This window comes from Pogona vitticeps, chromosome 14 (assembly GCF_051106095.1).
Source record: "Pogona vitticeps strain Pit_001003342236 chromosome 14, PviZW2.1, whole genome shotgun sequence".
Lineage (NCBI taxonomy): Eukaryota > Metazoa > Chordata > Lepidosauria > Squamata > Agamidae > Pogona > Pogona vitticeps.
The window spans coordinates 13,123,481-13,149,395 of record NC_135796.1 but is presented as its reverse complement, the minus strand read 5'-3'; the positions used below and the strand labels follow the sequence as shown (position 1 = coordinate 13,149,395).

Genomic DNA, 25,915 nt, shown 5'->3' with positions numbered 1-25,915 from the left:
TTTAAAGATTTTATTGCCTCAAGCCAGTATATAATAAATGTTGTTTTTATGGGTCCATTAAGCCAGAACCAACTTACAGGAAGCCTAACAGAGCTTTGAAGGTGAGATATTTAAGGAGTGGTATTGCCAATTCCACACACCCCTGGTTAGTTTCCATGGCAGAGCTGGAACTAGGGATGGATAATTAAATAAATTACTATACATCAGATGCCACTATAAAATAAAGTCCTAAAACAGATCATCAGGGCCTTTTTTTGTTGCCAAGAAACACAACCCTCCACAGCCACTCTAGCCATCCCCATCTATGGTACGCGCGGGACTCTCTAGCCGCCGCCTCCCCTGGAATCTATGGACTCCTTTTCCCGGCTGAGCCTCTTCCTTCCTGCTCGCCTTCTTTTCCCCTTTCTCAACTTTTCCTCCGGCCCCGCCCTTTTGGGTGACGTTGCCTCCGGAGCCGGCCAATGGGCGGGCCGGAAAGGCTGGGCGAGCTCCGCCCAGGGGCCTGATCAGCTGATGGCTGGCCATGTCTGTTGACAGGAGGAGCAGGCGCAGGACTTGGGTGTAAGAGGCTGGGGGGGGGGAAGGGGAAGCAGCCTCTGGACTGGGGGGGAGGGGGAGGAAGAGGAAGTGGAGGGGGGGGCTTGAAGAGGATCCCTCCCCAGGCCTAGATGAAGGGGGTGGGAAGCCCATGGGGGAAATAGGGCTTTGGGCAAAGGTTGCATTAGCCTGGTGAGTCCCCCTATTTCCCCCCATTTCCCCCCCATAAATGCACAATCCAGGTTGTGCAAAAGCCTTCAAGGGGGGGAGACTAGATGTGTGTGTGGAGGGGGGGTAGTATTGGTAAGACCAGCTTTTTCACTTCCTCCTTGTCTTGTCTTTCTCCCCCCCCATAAAACCCACCCTCTTTTTCATGCTGATGGTATCTTTGAAAAAGGGGGAGTGTGGGGGGAGTGCCTTCGAAGTAAGGCTGAGTTGGGAGGCCTTGCAGAGAAGGGCCGGGCCGGGCCGGGCTGGGGGGGGGGGGGTCGGTTACGCTGTGCAGGCATATCAGACAACCACAAAACCAGAGGCAAAAACAACGTTGTGGCACTTTAAAGACTGACTGGTCTGTTTTAACGGGAGCTGGAAATGGACTCGATCCACAAAGAACAAGACTGTGTGGTCCTCAAGATTACACAAATGCAAGGGGTAGGTCATACCTTTTGTGAGACCACTATAAAAATCATAGGGGTTGTAAGCTTTTTGGGGGGAAGCCCCACTTCCTCAGGCTCAGCTCAACCCCTTCGTGGATATTCTTAGTTCATAGATTCATCAACGCTCAAAAGAAAATACAGCAGTTAGTCTTCAAAGTGCGACTATGTGGTTGTTTTTTTTATCTCCCTCCTTCTCTATTTCCGACATGGGTCAAGGGGAAATTCATTCATTTATTTATTACATTTATAGCCCGCCCATCTAGTCATATAGACTACTCTGGGAGGGTAACAACATATCATATAACAAATTACAGTTTAAAACCATAAAATTGATCCAAGATGGGAGAAAACACAAGAAACAAATCAGACAATGGATGGAGGAAAGGCTTGCTTAAACAGCCAGGTTTGAATCTCAAAGGCCAGAAAGGGGAGGGTTAAATGTTGTAAAAAGAGACTGGAAAGGGAAGGAGGATCCAAAATGCAGCCATGAAGGAATCAAGCGTCTTGGGTTGGAAAAGGACTTTCTTCCCAATATATGCTCATAGTAAAGAGCAGAAATTGTGAGAAATTTAATAAACATTTAAAATCTTAGTAAGTATGGCTTTAATTTTTATCAGGGTGTATGTTTTTCTTTCCAATCATGTCCTTCCAATTTTATGCATGTTTCCCAAGAAATTCTGTTTGAATTTAATATTCTCCCACCAGCAAGAAAAAGTCAGGACTGTTCAGAGGAGGAGTTGCTGATGAATTTATGGGGTAAATTTAACTTCTAAGTTAATGTGTAGGGGATCGAAGCTAAAAAAACAAAAAACAAAAACACTTGTGACTTGTGTTTGCCTCCCCCATTTTCTTCTCACCCTTCCCACCTCAGATGTAAATGCAGATGGAGCGCTCAGAAGCCAGAGGCCAAATACAGCAGCAGACGGAGCCACAGCCATGGGGAAAACTGATCCGCCTGGGGGCCCAGGAAAAAGAGCCTCACATATTGTTGTTGAAGAAACAATGGACTATCGGGAGGAAAAAAGGTAAGTTCTAGAAGCAGTTGGGTTTTATATAGCTTAGGGCCAAAAGGGCGGTAGAGGGTAATTTAGAAATAGGTGTATTCAATTTCTCCCTTGATTGGTCGAATCTTATTATATCAATTAATAATGAAAACTAACTTCTATTACGATGTTTATGTTCTAAGCAGAGAGGTCAAAGGGATCCTTGTCTCCCTTGCTGGACCTCAACATATTTTCAACTGTACTTAGAAATGCTTCCTGTCTTTCTTCCTGTTTTGTACACTGAACTCTTGTGTGTCTCTCATTTTAAAAGGCATGCCTGAATCATGGTTTTTAGGCTTTCCTCGGATGATCCCTTTAGCATTCTACCAGCTTTTCTGAAATATATTTATGTGAGTAGACTTCAAATGGCTTTAGTCGTAATGTTTAGAAAAAAAGCCCTCATGACCAGTCCTCAGAGTCATGTTGTATGGATGATTATGGCCCTAATGGAATAGTGTTAAAATGCTGCAGTGCGTTGTAGGAACAATTCACACTGTTGTGGATGATAGGTCGAACTTCAGGTTTCCACTTTGATTATATACCCAAAACATGACAAAGGAAGATGTCCCACCACCCTTATAGATGCGTTTGGTGGGGACACAGGAGAGGGCCTTTTCTGTAGTTGCTCCCAGACTTTGGAACTCCCTCCCACTGGAGGCCATCCTTTCTGTCCTTCCACAAGCAGACAAAGACCTTTCTCTCCAGACAAACTTTCCCTGAGTGACGGGCTGCCTGAGTGGGATTTTTAAACAGAGTGTTGTGCTTTACTGCTTTGAATGTGTTTTTAGTATTGCTTTTGTTTCTTATTTTTTAGAGTGATGTTTGTTTGATCCTTTTTTAGTATTTTTATACCTATTGTTTTCAGCTTTAAGTATTTTTTTAAACGATGTAAGCTGCTTCTGTATACTCATTGTTTTTAGCTTTAAATATTATCTTTTAATGATGTAAGCCACTTTGAGTACTTTTTAAGGAGAAAGGAGGGGGTTTAAATATCATGAATGAATGAATGAATGAATGAATGAATGAATGAATGAATGAATGAATGAATGAATGAATGAATGAAGTATTCAGATGGAAAAGAATGTGAGATTATGCAGCTGCCACCCCTCTTTTTGTAAACTTTTTTGAATACGTACCAGATCTTAAAGAAAAGTAGCAAATAAATCAGTAGTTGAAATCTTCTTGCTCGTGTAAGAAAATTAGTACCTTTTAGTCCTTTCCTAGCTGGCAAATAAAATATCTTTGCTGAGAATCTTGGGGTGGGGTTTACTCTGGCCTGGGGCATGTGTTGCGTGCAGGCCCTCCGAGAACGGCCACAGGAACTTGTTATTTGCTGGTGAGGAACATTCTAAAAACTATGAATGTTCTTACACTAAGCAGCAGGATTCCAGCCAATATGTAGGAAGTTATGCCGCTGTTCCGTCTTCCCCAATTTTGTGTGATCTGACTGGCAGCAGGGTTCCAGTTTTCATGAATGAGTCCGTCCCACCCTTACCTATTGCTCCCTAGCAGTCTCTTATCCTAGTACTAACCCGGCTAGCGCCTACTTAGCTTCCAAAATCTAATCGCAATGCAAATTGATGAAGTTGTCACAAAGAGGAAAGCATTTCTGTCTCTTCTACTGTGCAGCTAGGAATTAAGCCTATTTTACTTTCTGTTTCCCTCTAAGTTAGTTTATCGTGCCGTATGGACCCATGATCATGGTTTATCCCTGTGGTATTAAAGAACTCAATGGGTTATGGCTCATTTAAACTGGTTTATAGAAAAGTCGTGATCTCTGGACCAAACAATGGGGCAAGCTGAGATTCAGAAAAACTGAAATTAAGCCCTTTCAGTGACAACTTCCTGGCTCTGTAGAAAGAAGATGGCAGAGGAGAAGGTGCATAAACGTTAACATGGTGGTGCGTCTTCCTTCTCGTGTACTTCTTGCTAAACCTTGGCGTAGAAGCACATGCAAAGATATCTGTTGTTTTTTCACAGTGTGATTACAGTAAATCTCCAATTTCCATGGGTTCAGTATCTAAAGTTTCACTTATCCGTGGTGTGAAAATATTTTTTAAAAATTAAATGAAACAAAACCCGAAACCCAAAATGCATATTTCCATGATGTAATTACCAGAACTGGCAACTAGAGGGAACCAGAGACCATGCTATGTATCGGGTTCATTACTATCCACGGTTTTCAGCATCCGCAGGGGGACTTCGAACAGATCCCCTGCAGATACCACAGTCCTGCCATACCTGTAAGCTAAGCAGCATTTCACATTTTGTTTCAAAGGTTGTGACCTGTCCTTTCCTGGCAATAAACTGGTGTCTGGAGATCACTGTAAAATAACAGTGGATGAAGAATCTGGTCAAGTATCACTAGAAGATACCAGGTCAGCTTTTTTAAATTTTTTTTTCTTTCCCCAACTTAGTTCCATGGAGCAGAATGTTCTCTCCCCCCCCCCCACCCCCAGCTTTCACAAAAGATGCTGGTGATTACATCCAAGTTGACCGCTTTCTGTTTTCTGCACCTGGTTTCTCTCTCATCTTGTATGTGTTTGGGATGCTTAAAATCTAGCTTTTTGGTCTTGTCCTTGGGACTCTAGAAATTGTAGTTTCGTAAGACTATTAAGGTTTCTTCTTGTTCCCTATAGTGTCTTGCCAGTAAATCCATTGCTGTTACTTCTTGCTGCACTGTATAATTTTTTTTTGATGCAGCGGACTCTGTTAGTCCTCTAAAGCTCACGGCAATAAAACTTGCTATTCTTGAAGTTGGCTCGAGGCGTGTCATTTTTCTTGCTGCAAGAGATTAAGGGTGTGATTAATAGTAATCATGCGCCGTCAAGTCAATGCTGACTTTTGGAGAACCTTTTCCAGGTAGAGAATACTCAGAAGTGGTATACCATTCCTTTCCTCTAGGGGTCGCCCTGGGACTGTGCAGCTTGCCCAAGGCTACCCAGGCTGGCTCTTCCCCCTAGGAAGCACAGTGGGGAATCAAGCTCCCAACCTCCGGCTCCGCAACCAAATCCCAGACCACTGAGATATTCAGCCAGCACGGGGAACTACCTTGTGTTTTGGATAGCTTATAGCTGGGCAAGCTGGTACTACTTTCCAGCAATCACATGACACGCAGGAGATTGCAAACTAGCACAACCCTGCTCCATACCTAAGATGGACCTCCTTCATAGGCAAGGCTATGTTTTTTATTGAGCTTGGCCGGAGTGATCCCTGTATGGACAGAAGGGTAGCTTTAAGGGAGGTAAACTCCCAGCGAAGTGGCCCTTCCCAGCACAATCAGACATGATCCTTTCTCACAGTCTGACTGCACCATAACACGGGGAACACACACACACAAAGATCTGAAATTTTTTACATGTTAAATGCATTGGGATCCTTGTGTGTAAGAATACGCATCCCATAGAATGGAGTGAAATGGTGACAGGCATCCACAGCCCAGTCCAAAGATCGCTTAACGAATTGCTCAAAGCTTGCTAGTAGAAATTGCCATCACTTCTTTAGAAACACGTACTCAGTCATTTTGCTAAGATGCAGCTTCTGTGCTATTTTTATATAAGTGACCTCTATCTTGTCCTCTACCTTTCCTATCATCCCAGTACCATTTCCTTAGTCGGACAAGTTGATTCCGACAAAGCTCTCCCTTGCGTGAATCGGCAGGCATCACCCACCAGATGGCGGCGGTAGCAGGCACTCTGTGTTGCAGGCGCACCTTCGTCCTCTCTCCTTACACATCAACCGTGTAACAAAAAGAAGAAGAACAAAATACTCTCGAGCTGCGCAGAAGGCTATCCGATTTATTTTAGCATCAGGCATAGGTTGAAGTTGTTGTATATAGTTGTGAGAGCAAGAGAATGCAGGTTGTCCCTCTATGTCTGAAGAAGTGGCTTGTAATGCACAAATACGCGTGCTAAAATACATCTGTTTTTCCAGATGTTCCATGAGACTTTTTCTCTCTTTTTTTTGCCTCGTTGTCTTATGCTGAGACAGAGTGGAATAGCTACCTCTTTTAAAAGGACCAAGTCGAGAAGAGCAGAATCGTGCATGTTTTCCCACTTATGTATTTATTTTCTTTATATTCCATCTGCAGTTAATTCAATGCATCATACGTGTCTCTCCTCTGCCTCCTCCTTTTATCCTCCCAGATAGGTTAGGTTGGGGGTTCCAGGATGGGGTGAGGATTCGAATCTGGGTCACACAAGTTATAGGTCAAAATTCTAAGGACTACATGACTACTGGCTGTTTTGAAGAGTGAATCATTTAAGCTTTCAGTTTCTTCCTTTGGCATCATTAAAATAAAAATTATGTACTGGTGCATTAATCCTTTTCAGGGTTTACAGTATAGAGTACTCAGAAATGGTTTGCCATTCCCTTCTTCTGTGGGCATCTTGGGACTGTGCAGCTTGCCCAAGGCCACACAGGCTGGCTCGTTTCTTAACACAGGGGGAATCAAACTCACAACCTCTGGCTCTGCAGCCATATTACCTAAACGACTGAGCTGTCCAGCCAGCTCTTAGACAGCCTCATTTAAAGTACGCAGAAGTGGTTTCCCATTCCCTTCTTCAGGGGGCATCCTGGAACTGTGCAGCTGGCCCAAGGCTACACAGGCTGGCTCTTCTCCCTCGAGGCACAGTGAGGAATTGAACTCCCAACCTTTGGCTCCACTGCCAGATACACAACTCACTGAGCTATCCAGTCCGCTCTGGCATCATTATCCATTTCTTTATTTTTATTTGATTTTTAGCCCCCCTGTCTTCCCTGTTTGCCGTACATCTACTAATTGTATTTTTTTCAGACATGTATTACCTGTTCTTCATGATAAAGCCCTTTCAAAAGCAGGTTACAATAGCAGTAACAGAAGCAAAGTAAAGCAAACCGCCCCACTGCACTTAAAGCACTCTCTGGGCGATTTATCATTTTAATTTTGCAGGTTACACAGTGCTCGCTCCCCGCTAGCAAGCTGAGTACAGTGGTGCCTCACACAACGATGTTAATTGGTTCCAAAAAAATCAACGTTGTGTGAAACATCGTTCTGTGAAACACCATTTCCCATAGGAATGCATTGAAAACCGGTTAATCCATTCCAATTGGAACGGATTGCCGTCTTTAAGTGAAAAAACCCATAGGAAACATCGTTGAGTGAAACAATGTTTCCTCCATTGGAATGTATTGAAGCCGACTCAATACATTTCAATGGCTTTGCGAAGTCTGTTTTTGCTCATTTAAAGGTGCCTTACAATGTTTGGAACAGGTTTTAAATGCTTGCAATCGTTATCCCCCCTCCTGAACCCTATGCAAACTTAATTTGGTGTTGTTCTGAGTCGTCTTTAATTTTTGGTGATTTTTTGTTTTCCCTATTTAAATGCATTGAACTGTCCATTCAATTGATTTAAATGGGGAAAATAAAAAAATCACCAAAAATTAATGAAGACTCAGAACATAACCAAATTAAGTTTGCACATGTTTCACAAGGTGCACTATGGAATCCAAGCATTTAAAACAGGTTTCAAACATTTTAAGGCACGTTTAAATGAGCAAAAAGGGACATCGTTAAGTGAAATTCCCCCATAGAGAACATCGTTAAACGATGGGGGAAATTCCTCAAAAAAACCCATCGCTGTGTGAATTCATCGTTGTATGAAGCAATCATTGTGCAAGGCACCACTGTACTCATTTTTCTGACTTTGGAAAGCTGAGCGAACCTCAAGCCATCTACCTGGGGTTGAACCCAGGTTGTGGGCAGAGTCTTGACTGCAGTATTGCAGTTTCAGCACTGCGTCACGAGAATTAGACAGTCTTATCGGTAAATGATAAAGATGAAAGAAACACAGATTAAACTTAGGAGAGTGTAGGTGCATCTGAAGAGCAATTGACAATGTTCAGCAGTCCAGATGCTTCCATAACCAGGGGAATTCTTTATTTGTTCTCGACAGCACTAATGGGACAGTTATCAATAAACAGAAGGTGGTGAAGAAGCAGGCTTGCCGCTTGCAGACCGGAGATGTGATCTATGTCGTTTACAGGAAACATGAGCCAGAAAACAGTAAGGACATGGTGTTCTTTTCTTTTTTCTCTGACCTCTTGGCAGAGGGTGCATACTGGATGGGAAGAATCAGAACAGTTTCCCTGAACTGGGAACCTGGAATGCTGGTACTCCAGTACCCATCCTCCCCAGCCAGCATGATGGGCAGTGTAACCACCAGATCAGGAACTTGGAAAGGGAGCATGTGGTTACACTTGGGGAACCATGTTTTGGAAAATGAATGGGAGGCCATCCAAGCAAAGTGTGCTGTTTATATACCACTCTATGGAGTTTAAAGCAATCTCAGGGGGGTTTACAATTTAATTACACAGGCTACACATTGCCCCCCCCACCTGCAAGCTGGATACTCTGTTTACCAACCCAAGAAGGTTGAGTGAACCTTGAGCCGGCTACCTGGGATTGAACCTGGATCTTGAGCAGAGTTTCAACTGCAGTAGTGCAGTTTAACCAGCACGCCACGAGGCTCCTGCTTTTCCCCCCAAAGCAAATAAGACGAGCATCTTCTAGTTCTGCTTCGTTGTTGTCCTGGAACAAAGGCAGAGAATAGAAGTGGTACTGCCATATAAGCAATATGGTCAATGTTGTCTCAAGAGTGTTCCAACACTGGAGGCATTCAAGAGAAGACGGGACAGCCATCTATCAGACCTGCTTTGATTTGGATTCCTGCCTTGAGCAGGGGGGTTGGACTCGATGGCCTTATAGGCCCTTTCCAACTCCATTATTTTAGGACTCTATGACTCACATTCATTGACAAAGTGACTGGTGGAACATGAGATGTGACAAGTTAAGAATCACAAGGTAAAATCTTCTTGCGTAGCTCTGCCTATAGAACTTGACGTTATGCCTATGGTAGCTACAAAGCACAAAGGCAGAAGTGCTATCCATGAAATGTAATTTCGCCAGCGTACTACTCAACGGTCACAACAGGAATGGCCAGACTGTTCACACCATTCCCCTGTTGCCAGCTGATGTGCCCAGCACATTGACACTGCCATAACTTTACACTACGTCTGTGCAAACAGAATCTTGACCACTGTGTTAATGTGTCCATTTGGAAGTGTACATGAAAATACATGGTTTTTTTCCCCCTGATTAAAACCAAATCTGCACAAATCAAGCATAGAAGGATTTGGTTAAAACGCTGTACTGCAGCTAAAACTGTGCTCACGACCTGGGGTTCAAATCCCAGGTAGCCGGCTCAAGGTTGACTCGGCCTTCCATCCTTCCAAGGTCGGTAAAATGAGTACCCAGCTTGCTGGGGGGGGGCAATGTGTAGCCTGTATAATTTAAAAAATTGTAAACCGCCCGGAGAGTGCTTGTAGCGCTATGGGGTGGTATATAAGTCCAATAAATAAATAAATAAATAAATAATAAAGACATGGATTTAAAATCTGCCCATCCCTAGCCCAGAGAAAAAATTTTCCCTTCCTCTGGCAGGCCGCTATAGGGAAGTCCAACTTGTCATTTATGAATTGTTGGGTTTAAAACATATTCTCTTCTTTCAGATGTTGCATATCTTTATGAATCTTTAAACCCAAAACAGGACCAGGATGATGAGCCAGTGGGTAAGTAAAAAGGATTAGCTTTGAGACCCACAGAGGGTTTGTGGGGGGGGGGAGCAGAAAGAATAAGCCTATAGGATTACTTGCAGTTCTTCTCGGAGCCCCTACTTATGTAGAGGATGTGACTGACATTCATCTTTATGCCTCAAATTGTTCGGGAAGCGACACAGAGCCATTGTTTCCCAATCTCTTCCTCGCTGCAGAAGCCAGTGTTGAAAATGTCTGCCATGTGACCAAAGATACCTCATGTACTGGAAAAATACATACCGGAACCTCAGTTTCACCAACGGGTCAACCCAGCTGTGATGAACCACGGCCGTCCACCTCTACGTCGAACCTCTTCAATGCGGCTTCTGCCGCCAAGCCCGTATCTACAGAACACGACAACCCCTCAACATCTGGTAAACCTTGGCCAAACAGTTGAAGCATCTTTTGGTAACAGCTGGGCAGTAGAAAAAGCCTTAGGTGTTTCGTTGCCTGATCCAAGGGCGACTTCTCCATCAGGGTGGAAGGGGGCTCGCACGGTCTTTGAGAGAGCTTGGACCCCAGCCATTTAGGGCTTTGTAGGTTAAAAACAGCACTTTGAATCATGCCTATGACCTATTGTTGGGAAGGAGGAAGAGGCTGTTGAATTTTGGATATAAAAAAATAGTAGCCAGACTCCCGTTGAATATCTGTGCTCCTTTGAATGCAACTGGCACAAGTTGCAGCTGTGAATCACTGGCCCGATTAAATCCCTAGTGACATACCAATTCTGCACACAAGTAGGAATTCCATTGGAGACTTAATTAATTAGATGCTATTTGCAACCCTTGAGTCTGAGTTAACCCGCTGGACTTATCCGGATGGAAAGATTCTGTTGGATTCTGGACAATTCATAATTGAGTGGTGTTTCGTGATGTCTAAACTTGCTGGTTGAGGCAGCCTGCGCCCTTTCTCTTAGAGTAGGGTCGGCCCTTTGCTGAACCCTAACCTGATCAAGAATGGAAGAGACAAACAATCCGTGTCCGAAATTGAGAAATGGAGTTTGGACACTGTGTTCACATCCTAAGCACCATGTTTGTTACAATTTAGCTACTTCTGCCTCTTTAAAAAAAATGGAAGGATAGCCATGTTTTAATTACAGTGGTGCCTCGCTTAACAAGTGCACCGTTTAACGACGAATCCGCATAGCGACGCGGTTTTTGCGATCACTAATGCGATCGCATTGCGATGATTCCAGTGGGCGAAAATTGCATTGTGATGATCGGTAAGCGTTTCGCTTACCGATCGTCGCATTGTGATGTTCTAAAAACAGCTGATCAGCGGTTCCAAAATGGCCGCCGGAAGAATAAAATGTCCGCCCGCTCCATTTTCGTGCCCTGCCCTCGCTTACCAGGCAGCAAAAATGGCGGCCGGATGTGGGAATCTTTGCTTACCAGTGAGTTTTCGCCCCATAGGAATGCATTAAACGGAGTTTAATGCGTTCCTATGGGTTTTCCCCCCTGCATAGCGACGAATCCGGATAGCGACTTTAATCCTGGAACAGATTAACATCGCTGTGTGGGGCACCACTGTATTTGAATGAGGTACTGAAAATCGTATCTTAAAGCAATATGTTTCCCGTTTTGCAGGGTCTCAATCTTCCACGCCTGTTCCTGTACCAGCTTTGATACTGTGTAGTCCGGAAACAACACTTGAATACAAGCAGCCACGTGTAAATACTGAAACGCCTGCTGTTTCTTCAGGGGATAAAGAGAAAATGTCATTGGCTCTACCTGAGCTTAAAAGCAGGGATGAAGAGGACGCCTTTGAGCCCGTGAGAAAGAAAATGAAAGGAGGTAAGTTAGAGACAACTGTACAGTAGGACCCCCCATAAATGTGGGGGATTGGTTCCAAGCCCCCTGGGGGGGGTGCTGAAAAACATGTATTATAGCAAACATTATTTTAATAGTGAACATTGTATATCACAAGAGTCTCATTGTATATCACAGAGGTTCCTTCTAGTTGCCAGTTGTGGTAAATTCATTGTTAGAAATACATATTTTTCGGATTTTTCTTTTAATATTTTTAATATTTTCAGACTGTGGATAAGTGAATCAGTGGGGGGATCCTAAGATCAGAAGTCTGGCTGCTTTAGCTAGCATTCCACTCCCCCAAGCATCTCATCCGAGCAACGATAAACAGGAGTCAGTATAATCTTGACTCCCCCATGGATGTCTCAAAGGTCTGCCTTATTGAACTATCAAGGCCTCGACTTATTTCAGGAGGAAGTCTATGAAAATGCCTAAGGCTTCATTCAGGTTATTACATTTCTTTAAGTAAATAGATAATGGTACGTTTTACATTTCACTGACTGGTTAGAATAATCAATATTCTCTTATTCTTAACCTTGACATTGTTTAGCGCCTTAATATGACTTGGCTTCCACCCATGACGAATCTGGGTAGAGAAATCCCTTCGTTTCCTCCCTGCGTGGGTGGCTCCATGCCAACAAAGTTGGGGGGAAAAGTGTCATGCCACACAGCTGGGCATCGTGATTGTTGAGCAACAATGTATGGAGTTCCATTGTATCTCCATGCGTGGGTGACGCTTTCTTTCACTACGAGGATTGTGGTCCCTTTGCAGATGGCGACGGCGGCTCGTATCTTCAGGTGCTTCCTCCAAAGGAATGTGCAATGAAAACAGGCTGCGATGACGCCAAGTCAGCCAACGTGAAGCCAGACAAAATGGAAGAAACACTGACTTGCATCATCTGCCAGGAACTGCTGCATGACTGTGTCAGGTATGGGCGGTTGGAGGTCAAACTGCGTACGATGGCCACAGCGCAACACATGAGAGTTGGCACTCCACTGGATTCCTGTATGCTGTGTATAGCGGGTGGCTGGGCAGGGGATTGAAAATGCATGACGGGCAAATGGCAAGGGCGCGTTGAGCACACCTCGTGTCCCTTGGTTCCTTCAGAGCATCCCCTTCTCTAGCCAGCCCTTTGTTGCCTCTTGGGCCACTGAGCCTTCTGAGCCACCGTAGCATTCCTACTCTTGCTCAGTGTTTTAGATGGTGAGGTGCAACCCTTGTATTATCCAATCCCAATTTGGGAACTATCTCAAAGAAGAGCATGCTCCCTCCGAAGTACCAGCAAATGGGAAGAAGCCATGAAATACCCAAAAGTTTGCTTCCTCTTTTAAATTGGCACTAAATGATCCAAAATACAGCAGGCTCCACTATCCACGGAATCAGCATCCACTGATTCAGTTATCCACTGCCTGAAAATACTAATCCCCCCAAAATGCATATTCCAGGGTGTGTTTAGCAGATTAGATTAGGCATCCTTCAGTCTCGAGAGAATATGGTAACATGCTCTGTATGGAGGACTTGGATCAGCATCTAGTGTGGCTGAGGAGGCCGATTCGAGAGCGCCTGTCCCTTCCACACTGACAACAAATGCAATCTGTCCCCTGTCCAGCTCCCTGATTTTGCTGGTTTCAGGACTGCCTCTTTGCCTCAGCCTGCTGGACAAGGGTCTTTTCAAATGGGGAGAGGCTACGCTGCATCGCCTGCCTACAGGCTGAACACTCAGATGTCAGGGTTTCCCATCTGTTGAGGTCCATTCCTAAGGCCTTCAGATCCCGCTTGCAGATATCCTTGTATCGCAGCTGTGGTCTCCCCCGGGGTGATTTCCCTGCACTAATTCTCCATACAGATCTTTAGCAGAACTGGCCACTGAAAGGTATCAAAGACCATATAATGTATAGCATTCAATATTTCCATGTTTTTCCGTATCCATGGGATGGTGGTGGTTTGGAGATTATCCCCTGTGGTCCTACTGTATTAAATTTCAGCACAGGCAGTAAAATTTAACTCCACAATTCTTTCTTTTCGAACTTCATAAATTCAGCTTAATAATTCCCTAATTTCATCAAACCATAGTTTACTACTGCTGGAAAACACAGACTTGTTCTGACTCTTCAAACTCTGCTGTATGTGCAGGATCAGAGACGACACATCCTATTGCAGACCAACATCTTCCTATTTTCTCATATTCCCTCTCCCCCTTCCCTTTCCCCCTCTCCCCTTTTAGCCTGCAGCCGTGCATGCACACTTTCTGCGCTGCTTGTTACTCAGGGTGGATGGAACGCTCCTCTCTCTGTCCGACATGCCGTTGTCCGGTGGAACGGATCTGCAAAAATCACATTTTAAACAACTTGGTGGAAGCTTATCTCATCCAACATCCAGGCAAGTGGGTTTGGTCTGCACACGTTTTTGCCCAGTGGTAATGGTGATGATGATGACTATAATTTACAACCATGACAATGATGTACTATTTAGTGCATGATCACAAAAGAATACCAAGAGCCCGTGGTTACAAAAGATTAAAAAGGCAAGTACCAGGTTTTCTTCCAGTCTGGAGAAACATAGGAAACTGCCAACTATCAAGGCATATCATCGGCCCAACTAGCTCAGAATTGTTTCCCATGATTAGTGGAATTAGTGATTACAGGAAGCCAAATTTCAGTTGACTATCAGGAAAAACCTCCTAACTGTTAGAGCAGTATGACAATAGAACCAGTTATCTTGAGAGGTGGTGAGTGCTCCAGCACGGAAGGCATTCAAGACAAATTTAGACAACCACCTGCCAGATATTCTTTGGTTTATATTCCTGTGTTGAGCAGGGGGTTGGGCATGATGGCCTTATAGGCCCTTTCCAACTTCACTGTGCTCTGATTCTATGAAAGTCCCATGGATTTCACATGGAGGTCTCTCCAGACCTACCTTGAGTTAAGAGGCATTGAACCCAGAAAACCCTTGCATATAAAAGATATGCTCTAGTTCTGCAGCCCCTCTTTGACTTTCCTTGCAGAAGAAGCTTTGAATTTGGTCTAAGGCAATAGTTCCCAACGTTGGGTTAATCCAGATGTTCTTGGCATCAAAATACAGAGATGGTTGGGTTGGGTTGGTTGGGTTGGGTTGGTTGGTTGGTTGGTTGGTTGGTTGGTTGGTTGGTTGGTTGGAAAGTCAGTGGGTGCTTAACATTGTGGTAACAGCATCTTTGATATGCAGGTCTTTCATTGAAGCTTGCGTTGTAAAGCATGTGAGAATCTCTGTCATTAAACAATGGCAGAGTAACATGAATGTTCATTAGATTGGCTGTTTACAATTGTTGATGAATTTTCCCCCCTACAAGCTTCCATTTGTAATCAGTTGCTATATAGTGTAAATTATCCCAGGCAATGGGGGACCACAAGAGCAGATTAAAGAATCTGGTTTTGCCTTTGAAGTTTCTAGGATGGATCTGTATATAGGAGATGCCATACAGTGCATTAGTCTAGAGCAGTGGTTCCCCACTATGGGTTCCCAGATGATCTTGGACTACAACTCCCAAAAATCCTGGCCAGCACAGCTGGTGGCGAAGGCGTCTGGGAGTTGCAGTCCATGAGCACCTGGGTTACACAAGGTTGGGACCCACTCATGTAGGAGGTAAAGTGGAATGGCTGCCGTATCTGTCCATACCTCTCTATTATATCCTCATATTTGCTTTAATTGTAAGGCATTCTGCATGCTGTCCTTGCACTTCGGCAAAACAAGCTTGCTGGTCTTCCGAATGGTAACCTGCACAGCCCAGGTCTGCGTTGTTATAAAAAGTTAACGGCCCATTTCTCCCGGTTTCTAGACAAGTGCCGTAATGAAGAGGACGTGCGAAGCATGGATGCTCGGAACAAAATCACTCAAGACATGCTTCAGCCAAAGGTGCGCAGGTCCTTTTCGGATGAAGAAGGAAGCTCTGAAGACCTGCTGGAGCTATCGGATGTGGATAGTGAATCCTCTGATATTAGGTGAGTGTGCCTCTAGTGAAGTCATGTCTTCAAGCTGCAGATTTGGTGATTTGGTTGACATCTTTGAATGCATGAGCTCAACCCATTCAGAGAACCCACTGTTTTCTGAATAGAGAGAGCCTTATTCAGAAAATTACCTGGCTGGATAGCTCAGGGGTGTATGTATCTGGCTACCGAACCAAGTATATACAACCCAGCTAGTTGAACTCCCCACTGGGCCTCTGGGAAGAGCCAGCCTATGTGGTCTTAGGCAAGCTGCAGAGTCACCGGGCGCCCCTGGAAGAAGGGAAACCACTTCTGTATACTCTCTCCCAAGAAGAAGTCACCATTGCATGACTTGACAGCATGCCATTATTATATTATTTTATCATTGCTTCATCAGGGATTTGAACCGTTAGTCTTCTGAATCTGAATCTGGCACTCTATGGATTAGGTCTTGGTCTCTTGATGCTCTTAATTCCAATAACTTCATTGTGTCCCTCTTTCCAGCCAGCCGTACATCGTGTGCCGACAGTGTCCGGGATATCGTCGGCAATCCGTTCCAGCCCTTTCCTCCCCTGGCCTGGAAGGAGAAACGGAGTCAGGGCAGGCGTTAGGGGATGCCCCCTCCACGTCTGCCAACTTCCCAACAGGTGAGTGCCATGACAGCGTTGCGCTCAATGTGCGCACGTACAGAAGGAGCAAGTCTCTTTCACAGCCTTGCCTTCGGTGGCCAATGTGCCACTTCAACTCTACCGGTGGGACTGGGGGATGATCTTTGGCCTATGAGAGGACCAAATGAAACTCTTAAGGAAAGGAGGAAGGAAAAGGCTGGAGTTTACAAGCCTGGATGAACTGGCCTTTGGACTTCTGAAGAACTCTTGAGATGTTTTGCACTTGACTGTCCCTCTCCAGTTATCCGCAGCCTTTTTCTCTTCTCTCCCCCTGTGGTTGTTGACTTGCTTGCCTGTCTCGCCCACTCAGCCGCCCAGGAGTACGTCTGTCCTTCTCAAGGAAGTCACGTGATCTGCACCTGCTGCTTCCAGCCAATGCCGGACCGCAGAGCGGAGCGTGAGCAGAACCCCCACATCGCCCCTCAGCAATGTGAGTTGGCCGGCCGGTTCCTTGGCTGTCATTTTCAGACCTTGTACCATATGTGTTTTTGGCGATGCTTCCTAGGCCAGGCCTTGGAAACTGTTCTCTGTTGGGAATTTTTTCGTCATGCACAGTTGAAATGAAGCTGGCAAAGCGTTGGGAAGTTTTTGTGCTTTCCTCTGCTCCATAAAGATGCTTTTCTTGTTTCTTTTCCTTAAGATGCCTTCTTAAACTTGTGTCCACTGAGCGTCTTTACAAGAAACCAAGCTTCAATGTACTTATATTTAGGGATTGGAGTTTCATATATGTTTGAACTACAGCACTTACGTCTGCTGGAATGCCCCGGCTCGCCCTCTGATGTAACTTACAGCCGCTGATAAATGGGAAAAAAAAGACACCCCCCCCCCAATTATTGTGATCTTTGGCAAAGAAACTAGCCAGGCGGGGCTAACCTCTGTGCCACTGCAAAGCATTTGGGGTATTGTAGTTTCCAGAGTGGTGTAGCAAATAGAGTGATGGACTAGGACTCTGGAGACCAGCGTTCAAATCCCCGTACAGCTGTGGAAACTCATTGGGGAAGGATGGAACTGCCAAAGCCACTCTTTAAACACCTCACTTACCTTAGAAAAGGTATAGTGACCTATCATAGTGACCTAATAGGGTTGCTATAAGTCAGTTTTAACTTACTGGCACAGAACAACAGTTGTTTCCAGAGAGGTCCTTTGTACACAGCATAACAGGCAGCAAGACTACAGTATCCATAATCCCTGTTGCCACCTATATCACCACCCACTCTTCTTGCTTCGTATCATGCCATACGAATCCCTTTAGGATGGATGTAAATGGTGGGAGGCTCCTAGCGATGGGCATGAACTCCCGCTTTGGTGGTTTGTCCTTAGTGGTCGGACGAGTGTTCGGCTCTTCCCAGTCCCCCTCCTCCAGACAGCCCCCACTCAGAGGCAGCATCTGGAGGGACGCTGTGGTGCTGCCTCTTGAGTAGGTGCTCGCCCGAGGAGGCAGGGCTTGGAAGTGCCAAACACTTGTTCAGACGCTGAACGAACCGGCGCGAACCGACAAACTGGTGGTCCGTGCCCATCTCTTTAGCAGCTACGCCGTGTAGCCCGTGTGGGAATGTGCAATTAGAGAACCGGGAGAGAAAAAGAGGAGAAAGCTTTGTTTTCATAAATGAGACAGAGTTCTGTTTTGGTTTGCTGTGTTTGATCATGTTGTTCATGTTGGTGTAGAGTGCTAGAACACAGTGCTGTTGCGACAACCAAAGAGCCCAACACTTCCTTCCATTTCTTGTCCTCTGCCTCTTCTATTTCTGTCTCCAGTTATCACTGGAGAACTTGAACAGGTCCTCCTTGGCCGAACAGGAAGTGATGTCATGACGGGGCAAAGCTACCTCTCCTCCCCTTCCTGTGTTCCTATTCATTGTAGGATTGTATGGGAGGGAAAGGGATCACAACATAAAAGGCCAGGTGGTATTTTCATTGATGACCCGGACTGTCACCCATTCATGGTCCACATGGCGTGCTGAATGGATGGAGTCTTAAGTTGATGAACTTTTCTTTTTTGTCTCTTTTCAGGCACCATCTGTCTCCAATCCTTTTGTCACTTGTACTGGGGCTGCACTCGGGTGTCATGTTTTGGCTGCTTAGCACCCTTCTGTGGTAAGGGAGACGACTCATTGTTTGAAAGTCCTTTGCAGTCGGTAGATTCCGCACCCCGCTAAAGCCCATAAGGACATTGTCCTTAAAAATTAAAAGATTTTGCTTCCAGATCAATTCTGATAATAAAAATCCTGTGCCGTCAAGTCAATTCTGACTTAATGGTGACCTTTTTCAGAGTTTTACAGGTAGAGAATACTCAGAAGTGGTTCACCATTGCCTTCCACTAGGGGGAGCCCTGGGACTGTGCAGCTTGCCCAAGGCCACCCAGGCTGGCTTTTCTGCCCAGAAGGCACAGTGGGGAAATCGAACTCCCAACCTCTGGCTCCACAGCCAGAGACCTAAACGACTGAGCGGTCAAGCCCGCTAAATTAATCCTACCAAGCGTGCAACCTTTCATTTTAGTTAAAACATGCTCATTTTATGTAACTGAGAAATGAAATTATCTTTTGAGTGCTCTCCTACAATGTAAGGTGGCTTGGCAATATTCTTAATAGCGTCTGTGGCCGAGAAAGTACCTTGTAGTGAAGAGCAGATTGGTCGTGAAGCAAAATATCTGAGCCATATGCATTATAGAAATCTTCCCAGAGCCAGCAACATCCACGGGTGGAGAGAGAATTCTACAAACAAATAGAATCCCTTTCAAATACTATTTATTTATTTATTTAGTTATTTAGTTATTTAGTTATTTAATTTATATGCTGCCCACTCTACCCAGAGGTCTCTGGGTGGCTTACAATAATTAAAATTCAATACAATAAAAATAAAATGATTAGAATACAATTAAAATACAGTTAAAATTGCCATCATCAGGACCCACAGTTGATGTTATTTCAATTAAAAGCCTTCTGGAACAGGAAAGTTTTGACCTGGTGCCGAAAGGACTACCTACCTGAATCAAGCTAAATAAGTCTCTTAATATTTATTTCAAGATATGTATTACAATATACTTTTTAAACAGCCATTTTCTTCATACTCTATTTGCCTTTTTAATTATAGCTTTATGGGGGGGGGGGTTAACCTGATTTATGGTTGCTGTGGGCCCAATAACTTTGATATCCCTACTAGGTCAAACCCTGTTTAAGAAAACTGTACAGGTAAGGGCATTTTTGTGAGTGTTTTTTCTCCCGGGAGTGTGATGGATGGCCAGCTACAAGGACAGTATCAGTTTTTTGATCACCAAATTACACTGGGTGATTTAGTCTAGAGGATTTGTGGTCTGGGAGCTGGAAAATTAGGAGCCTCTGCACTTCAAATAGTGTCTTGATCACTCTAGTTGAGACCCGTCAGCCCTTCTTGCAACCTCAATCCTGTCCAGGTTTGCAAGAACATAGGTTCTTTCAAAACCTTCCCCCTCACTCCTCATCCTGTTGCCTTTTCCAGAAAAATAAACATCCCCAACCCTTAATATAGAAATTAACTAGATTTCAATGCAAGTATTTTCAGTCCCAGGTTTTTGAGATTGCAGTGTAACTGTCCACGCAGCAAGAAAAGATAAATGCCTTTTGAGCAAGTAAAATTCATGTCTTATTGTTAAAAAAAATTCAAAACACAGTCTTTGTCTGGGGATTATATAACAGAGGCAAGTTTTCACATGGTTGTTGTTCAGAAATACCAGGCAATCACAATTATAAAAATATGGACTGGTGTTATATAACAGATAGAAGTTTTAACCAAAAACCTAAGTCTTATTATTATTGAGAAAACACCAGGCACAGTCAATCAAGAACATAAAAACATTGAGTGGTATTGTATAACAGAAACAAGTTTTAACCAAAAACCCAAGTATCTGTTAAGTATTGGCACAGTATGAATGCTGGTTTTTTTGTAGCTCTGAGGGTGTGATTTCTGAGGTCTGCAACCGCTTATAACATTGTGTGAAATTTCTTGATATTGTTCCCAAAGCCCCAATGACTACGGAGATCGCTGAAGTGTGTTTCATCCACAAGCGAGGTGTTTCGATGGCCAGGTCTCTATCCTTTGTTAGTTTTTCCAATCCTTTATTTTCAACTATGGCTTCCCCTGGAGTTGTAATGTCAGTGATCATTTCTTCATTCTATTACTACGATGTCTGGTGTGTTATACGTATTCAAGGTGTCTTATCAGTTTGGATAGATAAAAAATTATTATTGTTGCTGTTGTTATTTCTTCTGCTTCTTCATAGAAATAAACCTTGGTGACAAGTGTCTGGACGGGGTCTTGAATGGCAATAACTATGAATCGGATATTCTAAAGGTACATGTGCCATTTTGAAAGGCCTCTCCTGTGAAAATATCAGGGTTTGAAAAAACTGGGGCTGAAATCACAGCCCTCCCCATTTGGTCCAGCAAGACGGCCCTCCATGCCCTTCGGGTACAAAACTAAACCTTGGGGGGGGCAGTTCCTCTTCTTTTGCATTACAATCCCCAGAACTCATTATGTTGCAAAATTCAAATTCTATCCAAGGCAGCCTAGACGTTCATGTCTATACAGTCTCCACTTGGAACCCTATCTGACTTCACTGGGGAAGGATAACCACTTTTGAAGGGAATCAGTCATAATGCTTTTCTTGGGATGGACGGCAAGCGCGTCCATTCCTTTCGGCTTTGTATGGCACTAACTACGCTCTCGTCTTCCAGGATTACCTGGCATCCAGGGGTTTGACATGGAAAAACATATTAAACGACAGCCTTGTAGGTCTTCAAAGAGGAGTCTTTATTTTACCAGGTAAATATCACCTCTTTGACTTGAATTCTAAAAAAAAGTTGTTTTTTAGTTATTAAGATGTGTCCGACTCTTCGTGACCCCATGGACTGGAACACAACAAGCCCTCCTATCTTCCACTGCCTCCCGGAGTTGTATCAAATTCATGTTGGCAGCTTCAATGACGCTGTCCAACCATCTTGTCCTCTGTCATACCCTTCTCCTCTTGCCTTCACTCTTTCCCAACATCAGGGGCTTTTCCAGGGAGTCTTCTCTTCTCATGAGATGGCCAAAGTATTGGAGCCTCAGCTTCAGGATCTGTCTTTCCAATGAGCACTCAGGGTTGATTTCCTTTAGAATGGATAGGTTTGTTCTCCTTGCAGTCCAGGGGACTCTCAAGAGCCTCCTCCAGCCTCCACAATTCAAAAGCATCAATTTTTCGGTGGTCAGCCTTCTTAAGAGAAGATAGGGTTCTCTTAATGGATAGGCTGTCTGAAACTAACTTTGACACCATTTTGGTTATTGGTTAATGTGAGTTTACCCCCAGTGATTTTAATGTTTTCCATGGAATGTTTACTCTTTTGGTGTTGTTTCATCCCATAATTTATAAACCTTTCTGGGTTTGTTTTTTAAAATAATAATATTGACATTTAAGGAATTGTTAAAATGAAACAGAACGTCACCACACCTTAAAACACATAAACATGGGGCACGTCTTACATTTTTATAAAGTTTGGAAAAGTTCTTAAAATACTGTGATCCTGCATTGCACCCCCCCAAAAAATGGAATCCAGCTGTGAAGAAAGGTCAACTGCAACTTCTAGAACCCAACAACTGCAGGAATTCGCCTTTAACTTGATCTGAATGTACACCTGCAGTGTTACAACATTGCCCACATTAACCAATTTCTCAAAACTGGAAGTGGGCTCCCAGTGTTTTCCAGGATCACCATTTTACCTCATTTGTAGCAATCTTTCTGGACCCAGAGGATTCTGGGGTATCAAAATGGACCCCAAACCCATCAAAACAGTCTACCCCTCCCCCCCACACACTCTATGATAGTAACTAGGAGGACTCATCCTTGTTTGAATTACCTTGTAAAATGACATTTGGTGCTCGTTTTTTAACAATTCTGATTTCCCTCCCTCCAGATTACCGAATTACAGGGGAAACGGTGCTCTGCTACTGTTGCGGTCTCCGTAGCTTCCGAGAACTCGCTTATCAATACAGGCAGAATATTCCTGCTGCCGAGCTGCCAGGTATGGGAGTGCAGCGCGGCTGTAGCCTCCTCCTCAGGTTTGGCTGCCGGGGGGTAGCGATCCGGCAACTTATGGCTCGCGTGCCCACAGAGAGGGCTCTACATGCTGGCTGTGGCATGCGTGCCATAGGTTTGCCATCTCTGCCTTTTCATTTGTACTGCTCTCGGGTCCCATGGTTTGCCCACCCCTTATATCGGAAGGGCTCTCGCAAGTCTCAACAACATTGCTTGATGGATTCTGTCCCCCTGCTCTGCCCCGCCTCGTTTTGCATGTAATCACAATGGTGTGTCCATTTTATTCTTTATTCTCTTTCATTTTTTTGGCACAGCGGCTGTCACATCTCGTCCCGATTGCTACTGGGGGCGTAACTGTCGGACTCAGGTTAAAGCACACCATGCTATGTGAGTTGTCCACCTACCTTGACAGTGGGATGTCTCTCTAGGAACTTAAAAGTGTCGGTATTGCAAGCTGGCACAAGCGTGCAGAATTAATTCCTATGGGGGGGAGGGGGTTAGAGATAAGCAAAAGCAGCTACAGCTTAAGAAAGATGTAATAATAATTGTGGACAGGCTAGTAGCCTGTTGGAGATTTCTGTGCAGACAAAAAAGGTTACACAAACTGGTCTGTTGTACTACTTCGTAAAGTTCTGATTGTCATCCGGCAATGGACGCTTTCCAATATAACACAGTCCTTTGTACTACCTTGTTGGTTGTGTGCACAGTGTCTCTCTCAGCGAGATACCAGCCTTTTTCTACAAATTCAAAATCTTGGCAGGTAACATTTAGCTTTTAGCCCACAACTCTGATTTATTATTTCTTGAAGGGGCAGCGTCATGGTTCTAAAGGAAAACTAGAAGAATGTACTTTGTACATGCTAGTGCGTGAGTGGTTTGATTTCACTCCCAGGGGGAAAAAAATGGTGAAATTAAATGAAATAAGCCATGCCATTTTTAAAAAAGCTAAAAAAAATGGTTACATCCTATGCAAAATCTTAATTTACTGTTCTTTGCTTTTTTTTCCCCCTGTGTTTCCCCCCCCCTTCTGTTTTGCAGGAAGTTCAATCACATTTGTGAACAAACACGATTCAAAAACTGAATGTTTTCTAGGGATTTAATGGATCTGAATATTTACCGCCTGTTTAAAAAAAAAGGGAGGAGGGGGGAATTAAAGCTGAAATGCTGACTTTTTCAGTAACTGTTCCCTTTTTCCCCCCTCATATCAAGGAGTTGGTTACTTTTTACATCAGGTACTCTGATGTGAGTTACTTTAATTATTATTTGTAAAATTCTGCAGCTTGTAAAGAGGGCAGAACATCTGTTGTTCTCTGTTTTTGTTGTTGTTATTATTATTCTCTTTTTCCACAAAAAAAAGAGAAGGGGGGAACTGAACCAGTAACTCCAATTAACCTCCCTCTAGTTCCATCATGGTTTTGACTTAACGAGTGGACCGAAGTTCTGATTTAGGGGTGGGCTAAAGCTGCAAGCATTGAGCAAAGGAAGGAGGGATTTTTCAACAAGCAAAAGAAACGAGACAATTTCCTGTGTGAGAAAAAAAGTTTGATAACGGTTGATTTGTGGAATAAATGTGATGTGGGCCAAGTTGTGAGTGGAACAGAATTTGCAAACTTTTAGGTTTTTTAATTATTGTTTTTAATTTACCTACTGGTTGTGGGATTCTAGGAGCTATCATTCCACCTCACCACAAACGATTTCTTATCTCCAGAGCAGAGGGAAAGTAGAGAACTGATCACCCAGTTTTACCTAAATGATGCAATGTTGTATTTTTCTGGCTCTTCCTAGGAAGAACTGTTGCGCCCTCTTAGTCTTCCACCAATCGGCAGCCCCGTCAGAAGCTTATTGGTGGATTCATTTATGGGCTATAGCCAATCACAATTGACTCGTCATGCTTTGTCTTCCTGCAGCACTTTGCAGACTATTTCTCTAGGTGCTATGATGCCTGATCAGCCAAGCATGGGGGGAAAAGTTACTTTCTTGGAATACAACTCCCAGAATCCTCCCGGCCAGCATGTCCCCTTCCCCTGTTTATAGCAATGGCCGTTGGATACATCAAGGGCAACGATTCTAAAATCACATCTTTTTCCTCCCATAGCGTCCCACCTCCTTTTCCTCTCCTTTGACGCGTTTTCTTCTGAGGTTTGGGATAAGAATAATAAGATCCATCCTGATATCCGTTCTAGTAGGAAAACGTCTACTCTGCTCAGTGTAGACATGTATTCCCCAGTGATGGTGTTTGCAGTCCTTCTGTCATGACACAAGTGTATAACATTCCATAAGCCAGTAAAGGAGAAGTCGCAGTTATATTTTAGAGCCACTCCACGTTCTGATCAACATTTTTTCCCCACTGTTCATAACTGAAATGATTCTCCTTCTCTCCCTCCGTCCTCACCCTAATAAAGCAGTCTCGAGGCAGTTGTATGGCGCACAGATGATCAAGATGGCGCCATCAAGCATTTAGACACGGTGTTGCTCTCTGCAGGAATTAGAAGGGCTTGGCTTTGATTGAATCTGGTTGTAGTTTTGCATTAATTGAGCTTCTGCTGCTTAAATCAAGAACCTAGGGGGGAAGGACGTGCTCTGTCCCTACTCATACACCCAGTTGTGGATGTTCTCAACAATTTATGTAAGCTGCTCTTCTTACTAAAGCGTTGGCCAACACGAAGAGCAGCACAAGCAATTTCCTAAATTGGGATTGTTCTTGGAAATCATTTGCACCCAAATCCTTTTTTGCTTCATGAATGGTTCGAGCAGATGATCGGTTGCGCTTCCCTAGACTCTTTTCTTCTTGGGATTCATTTATGTTCAGCAGTGAATGAAACGATGCTTCTCGGTGTCCATTTTTTTACAATGCAGATGACTTTAAAAAAGCAAAACAAAAACTGGCAGATTTTATACAAGCCGAGGGCCCTTGTCTTCCTTACAGTCTAATAACGGGTACCCTTCATCCCAATGAGCCTCTGCTTCTATCGCTCCATTTAAGATCAGTAGGACTTAATAGAGCCCACCCACTAGGACATCATCCAGCCCTAAGATATTGATCCAAACAGCATGATATTTTTAGATACGAGAACATGGTTTTGGAACATGCTCCTGTATCCAAAAAAGGCTAGTGTGGCCACCAAGCCAAAGAGGAAGGCCTACATTCGTTGGTTAATCCCAATTGATGAAGCCCCATGAAGTCAATGGATATAATGCCCCCTCCAGTGTGTACATTAAAGATGGGATTAAAGGAGAAGTTGTCAGTGTCTGTAGCCTGTCGGCCAGCTATGTTCCATCCATTGGACTCTAATGAGCCAAGTAGATTTTTTCAAAATAATAATAATAAGCGGTTCCCTGTCTTCATGGACCCTTTTTAGAGGTGTGACATCACTCCATATGCCACCTGCTTCTTGGAGTGCACTGCAAGCAAAGTTTAAAAAGATTGGATTCAGAATTCAAGGGTCTACTCACAACTCTTCTTAGGAGCGTGGAAACCATTCCCCCCATGCCATTGCAATAAGGTAGAAACGAAGGAAGTCCATGGCAAGTACCCCATCGATTCACCTCCAAAGCGGGTGTGG

The 25,915-nt window shown here is 44.1% G+C and overlaps 1 protein-coding gene across 3 annotated transcripts; it reads left to right on the top strand.

Annotated features, from left to right (window-relative positions):
- Positions 1-430: 430 nt before the first annotated feature.
- CHFR (checkpoint with forkhead and ring finger domains) lies at positions 431-23,936 on the top strand. Of its 3 annotated transcripts, none has more exons than XM_020809893.3 (18): positions 431-561; positions 2,065-2,218; positions 4,515-4,614; positions 8,170-8,279; positions 9,785-9,844; positions 10,045-10,242; positions 11,455-11,661; positions 12,449-12,605; positions 13,902-14,056; positions 15,492-15,654; positions 16,144-16,286; positions 16,618-16,737; positions 18,318-18,401; positions 20,563-20,633; positions 21,017-21,104; positions 22,232-22,339; positions 22,668-22,740; positions 23,391-23,936. In XM_020809893.3, exons 2-18 carry the CDS (start codon positions 2,071-2,073, stop codon positions 23,431-23,433), a joined length of 2,028 nt encoding a protein of 675 aa, XP_020665552.3. In that variant the 5' UTR covers positions 431-561; positions 2,065-2,070; the 3' UTR covers positions 23,434-23,936. The 3 variants fall into 3 exon arrangements, with proteins under 3 accessions (XP_020665552.3, XP_072839762.2, XP_020665554.3); XM_072983661.2 differs by lacking the exon at positions 431-561 and adding an exon at positions 606-729; XM_020809895.3 differs by lacking the exon at positions 431-561 and adding an exon at positions 883-1,188.
- Positions 23,937-25,915: the final 1,979 nt, after the last annotated feature.

Bases quoted from the DNA above. Each gene is read 5' to 3' on its own strand.
- CHFR (XM_020809893.3), top strand. From the start codon at position 2,071: ATGCAGATGGAGCGCTCAGAAGCCAGAGGCCAAATACAGCAGCAGACG. The intron at 2,219-4,514 runs GTAAGTTCTAGA...TTTGTTTCAAAG, and splicing joins GACTATCGGGAGGAAAAAAG to GTTGTGACCTGTCCTTTCCT. The intron at 21,105-22,231 runs GTAAATATCACC...CCCTCCCTCCAG, and splicing joins AGGAGTCTTTATTTTACCAG to ATTACCGAATTACAGGGGAA.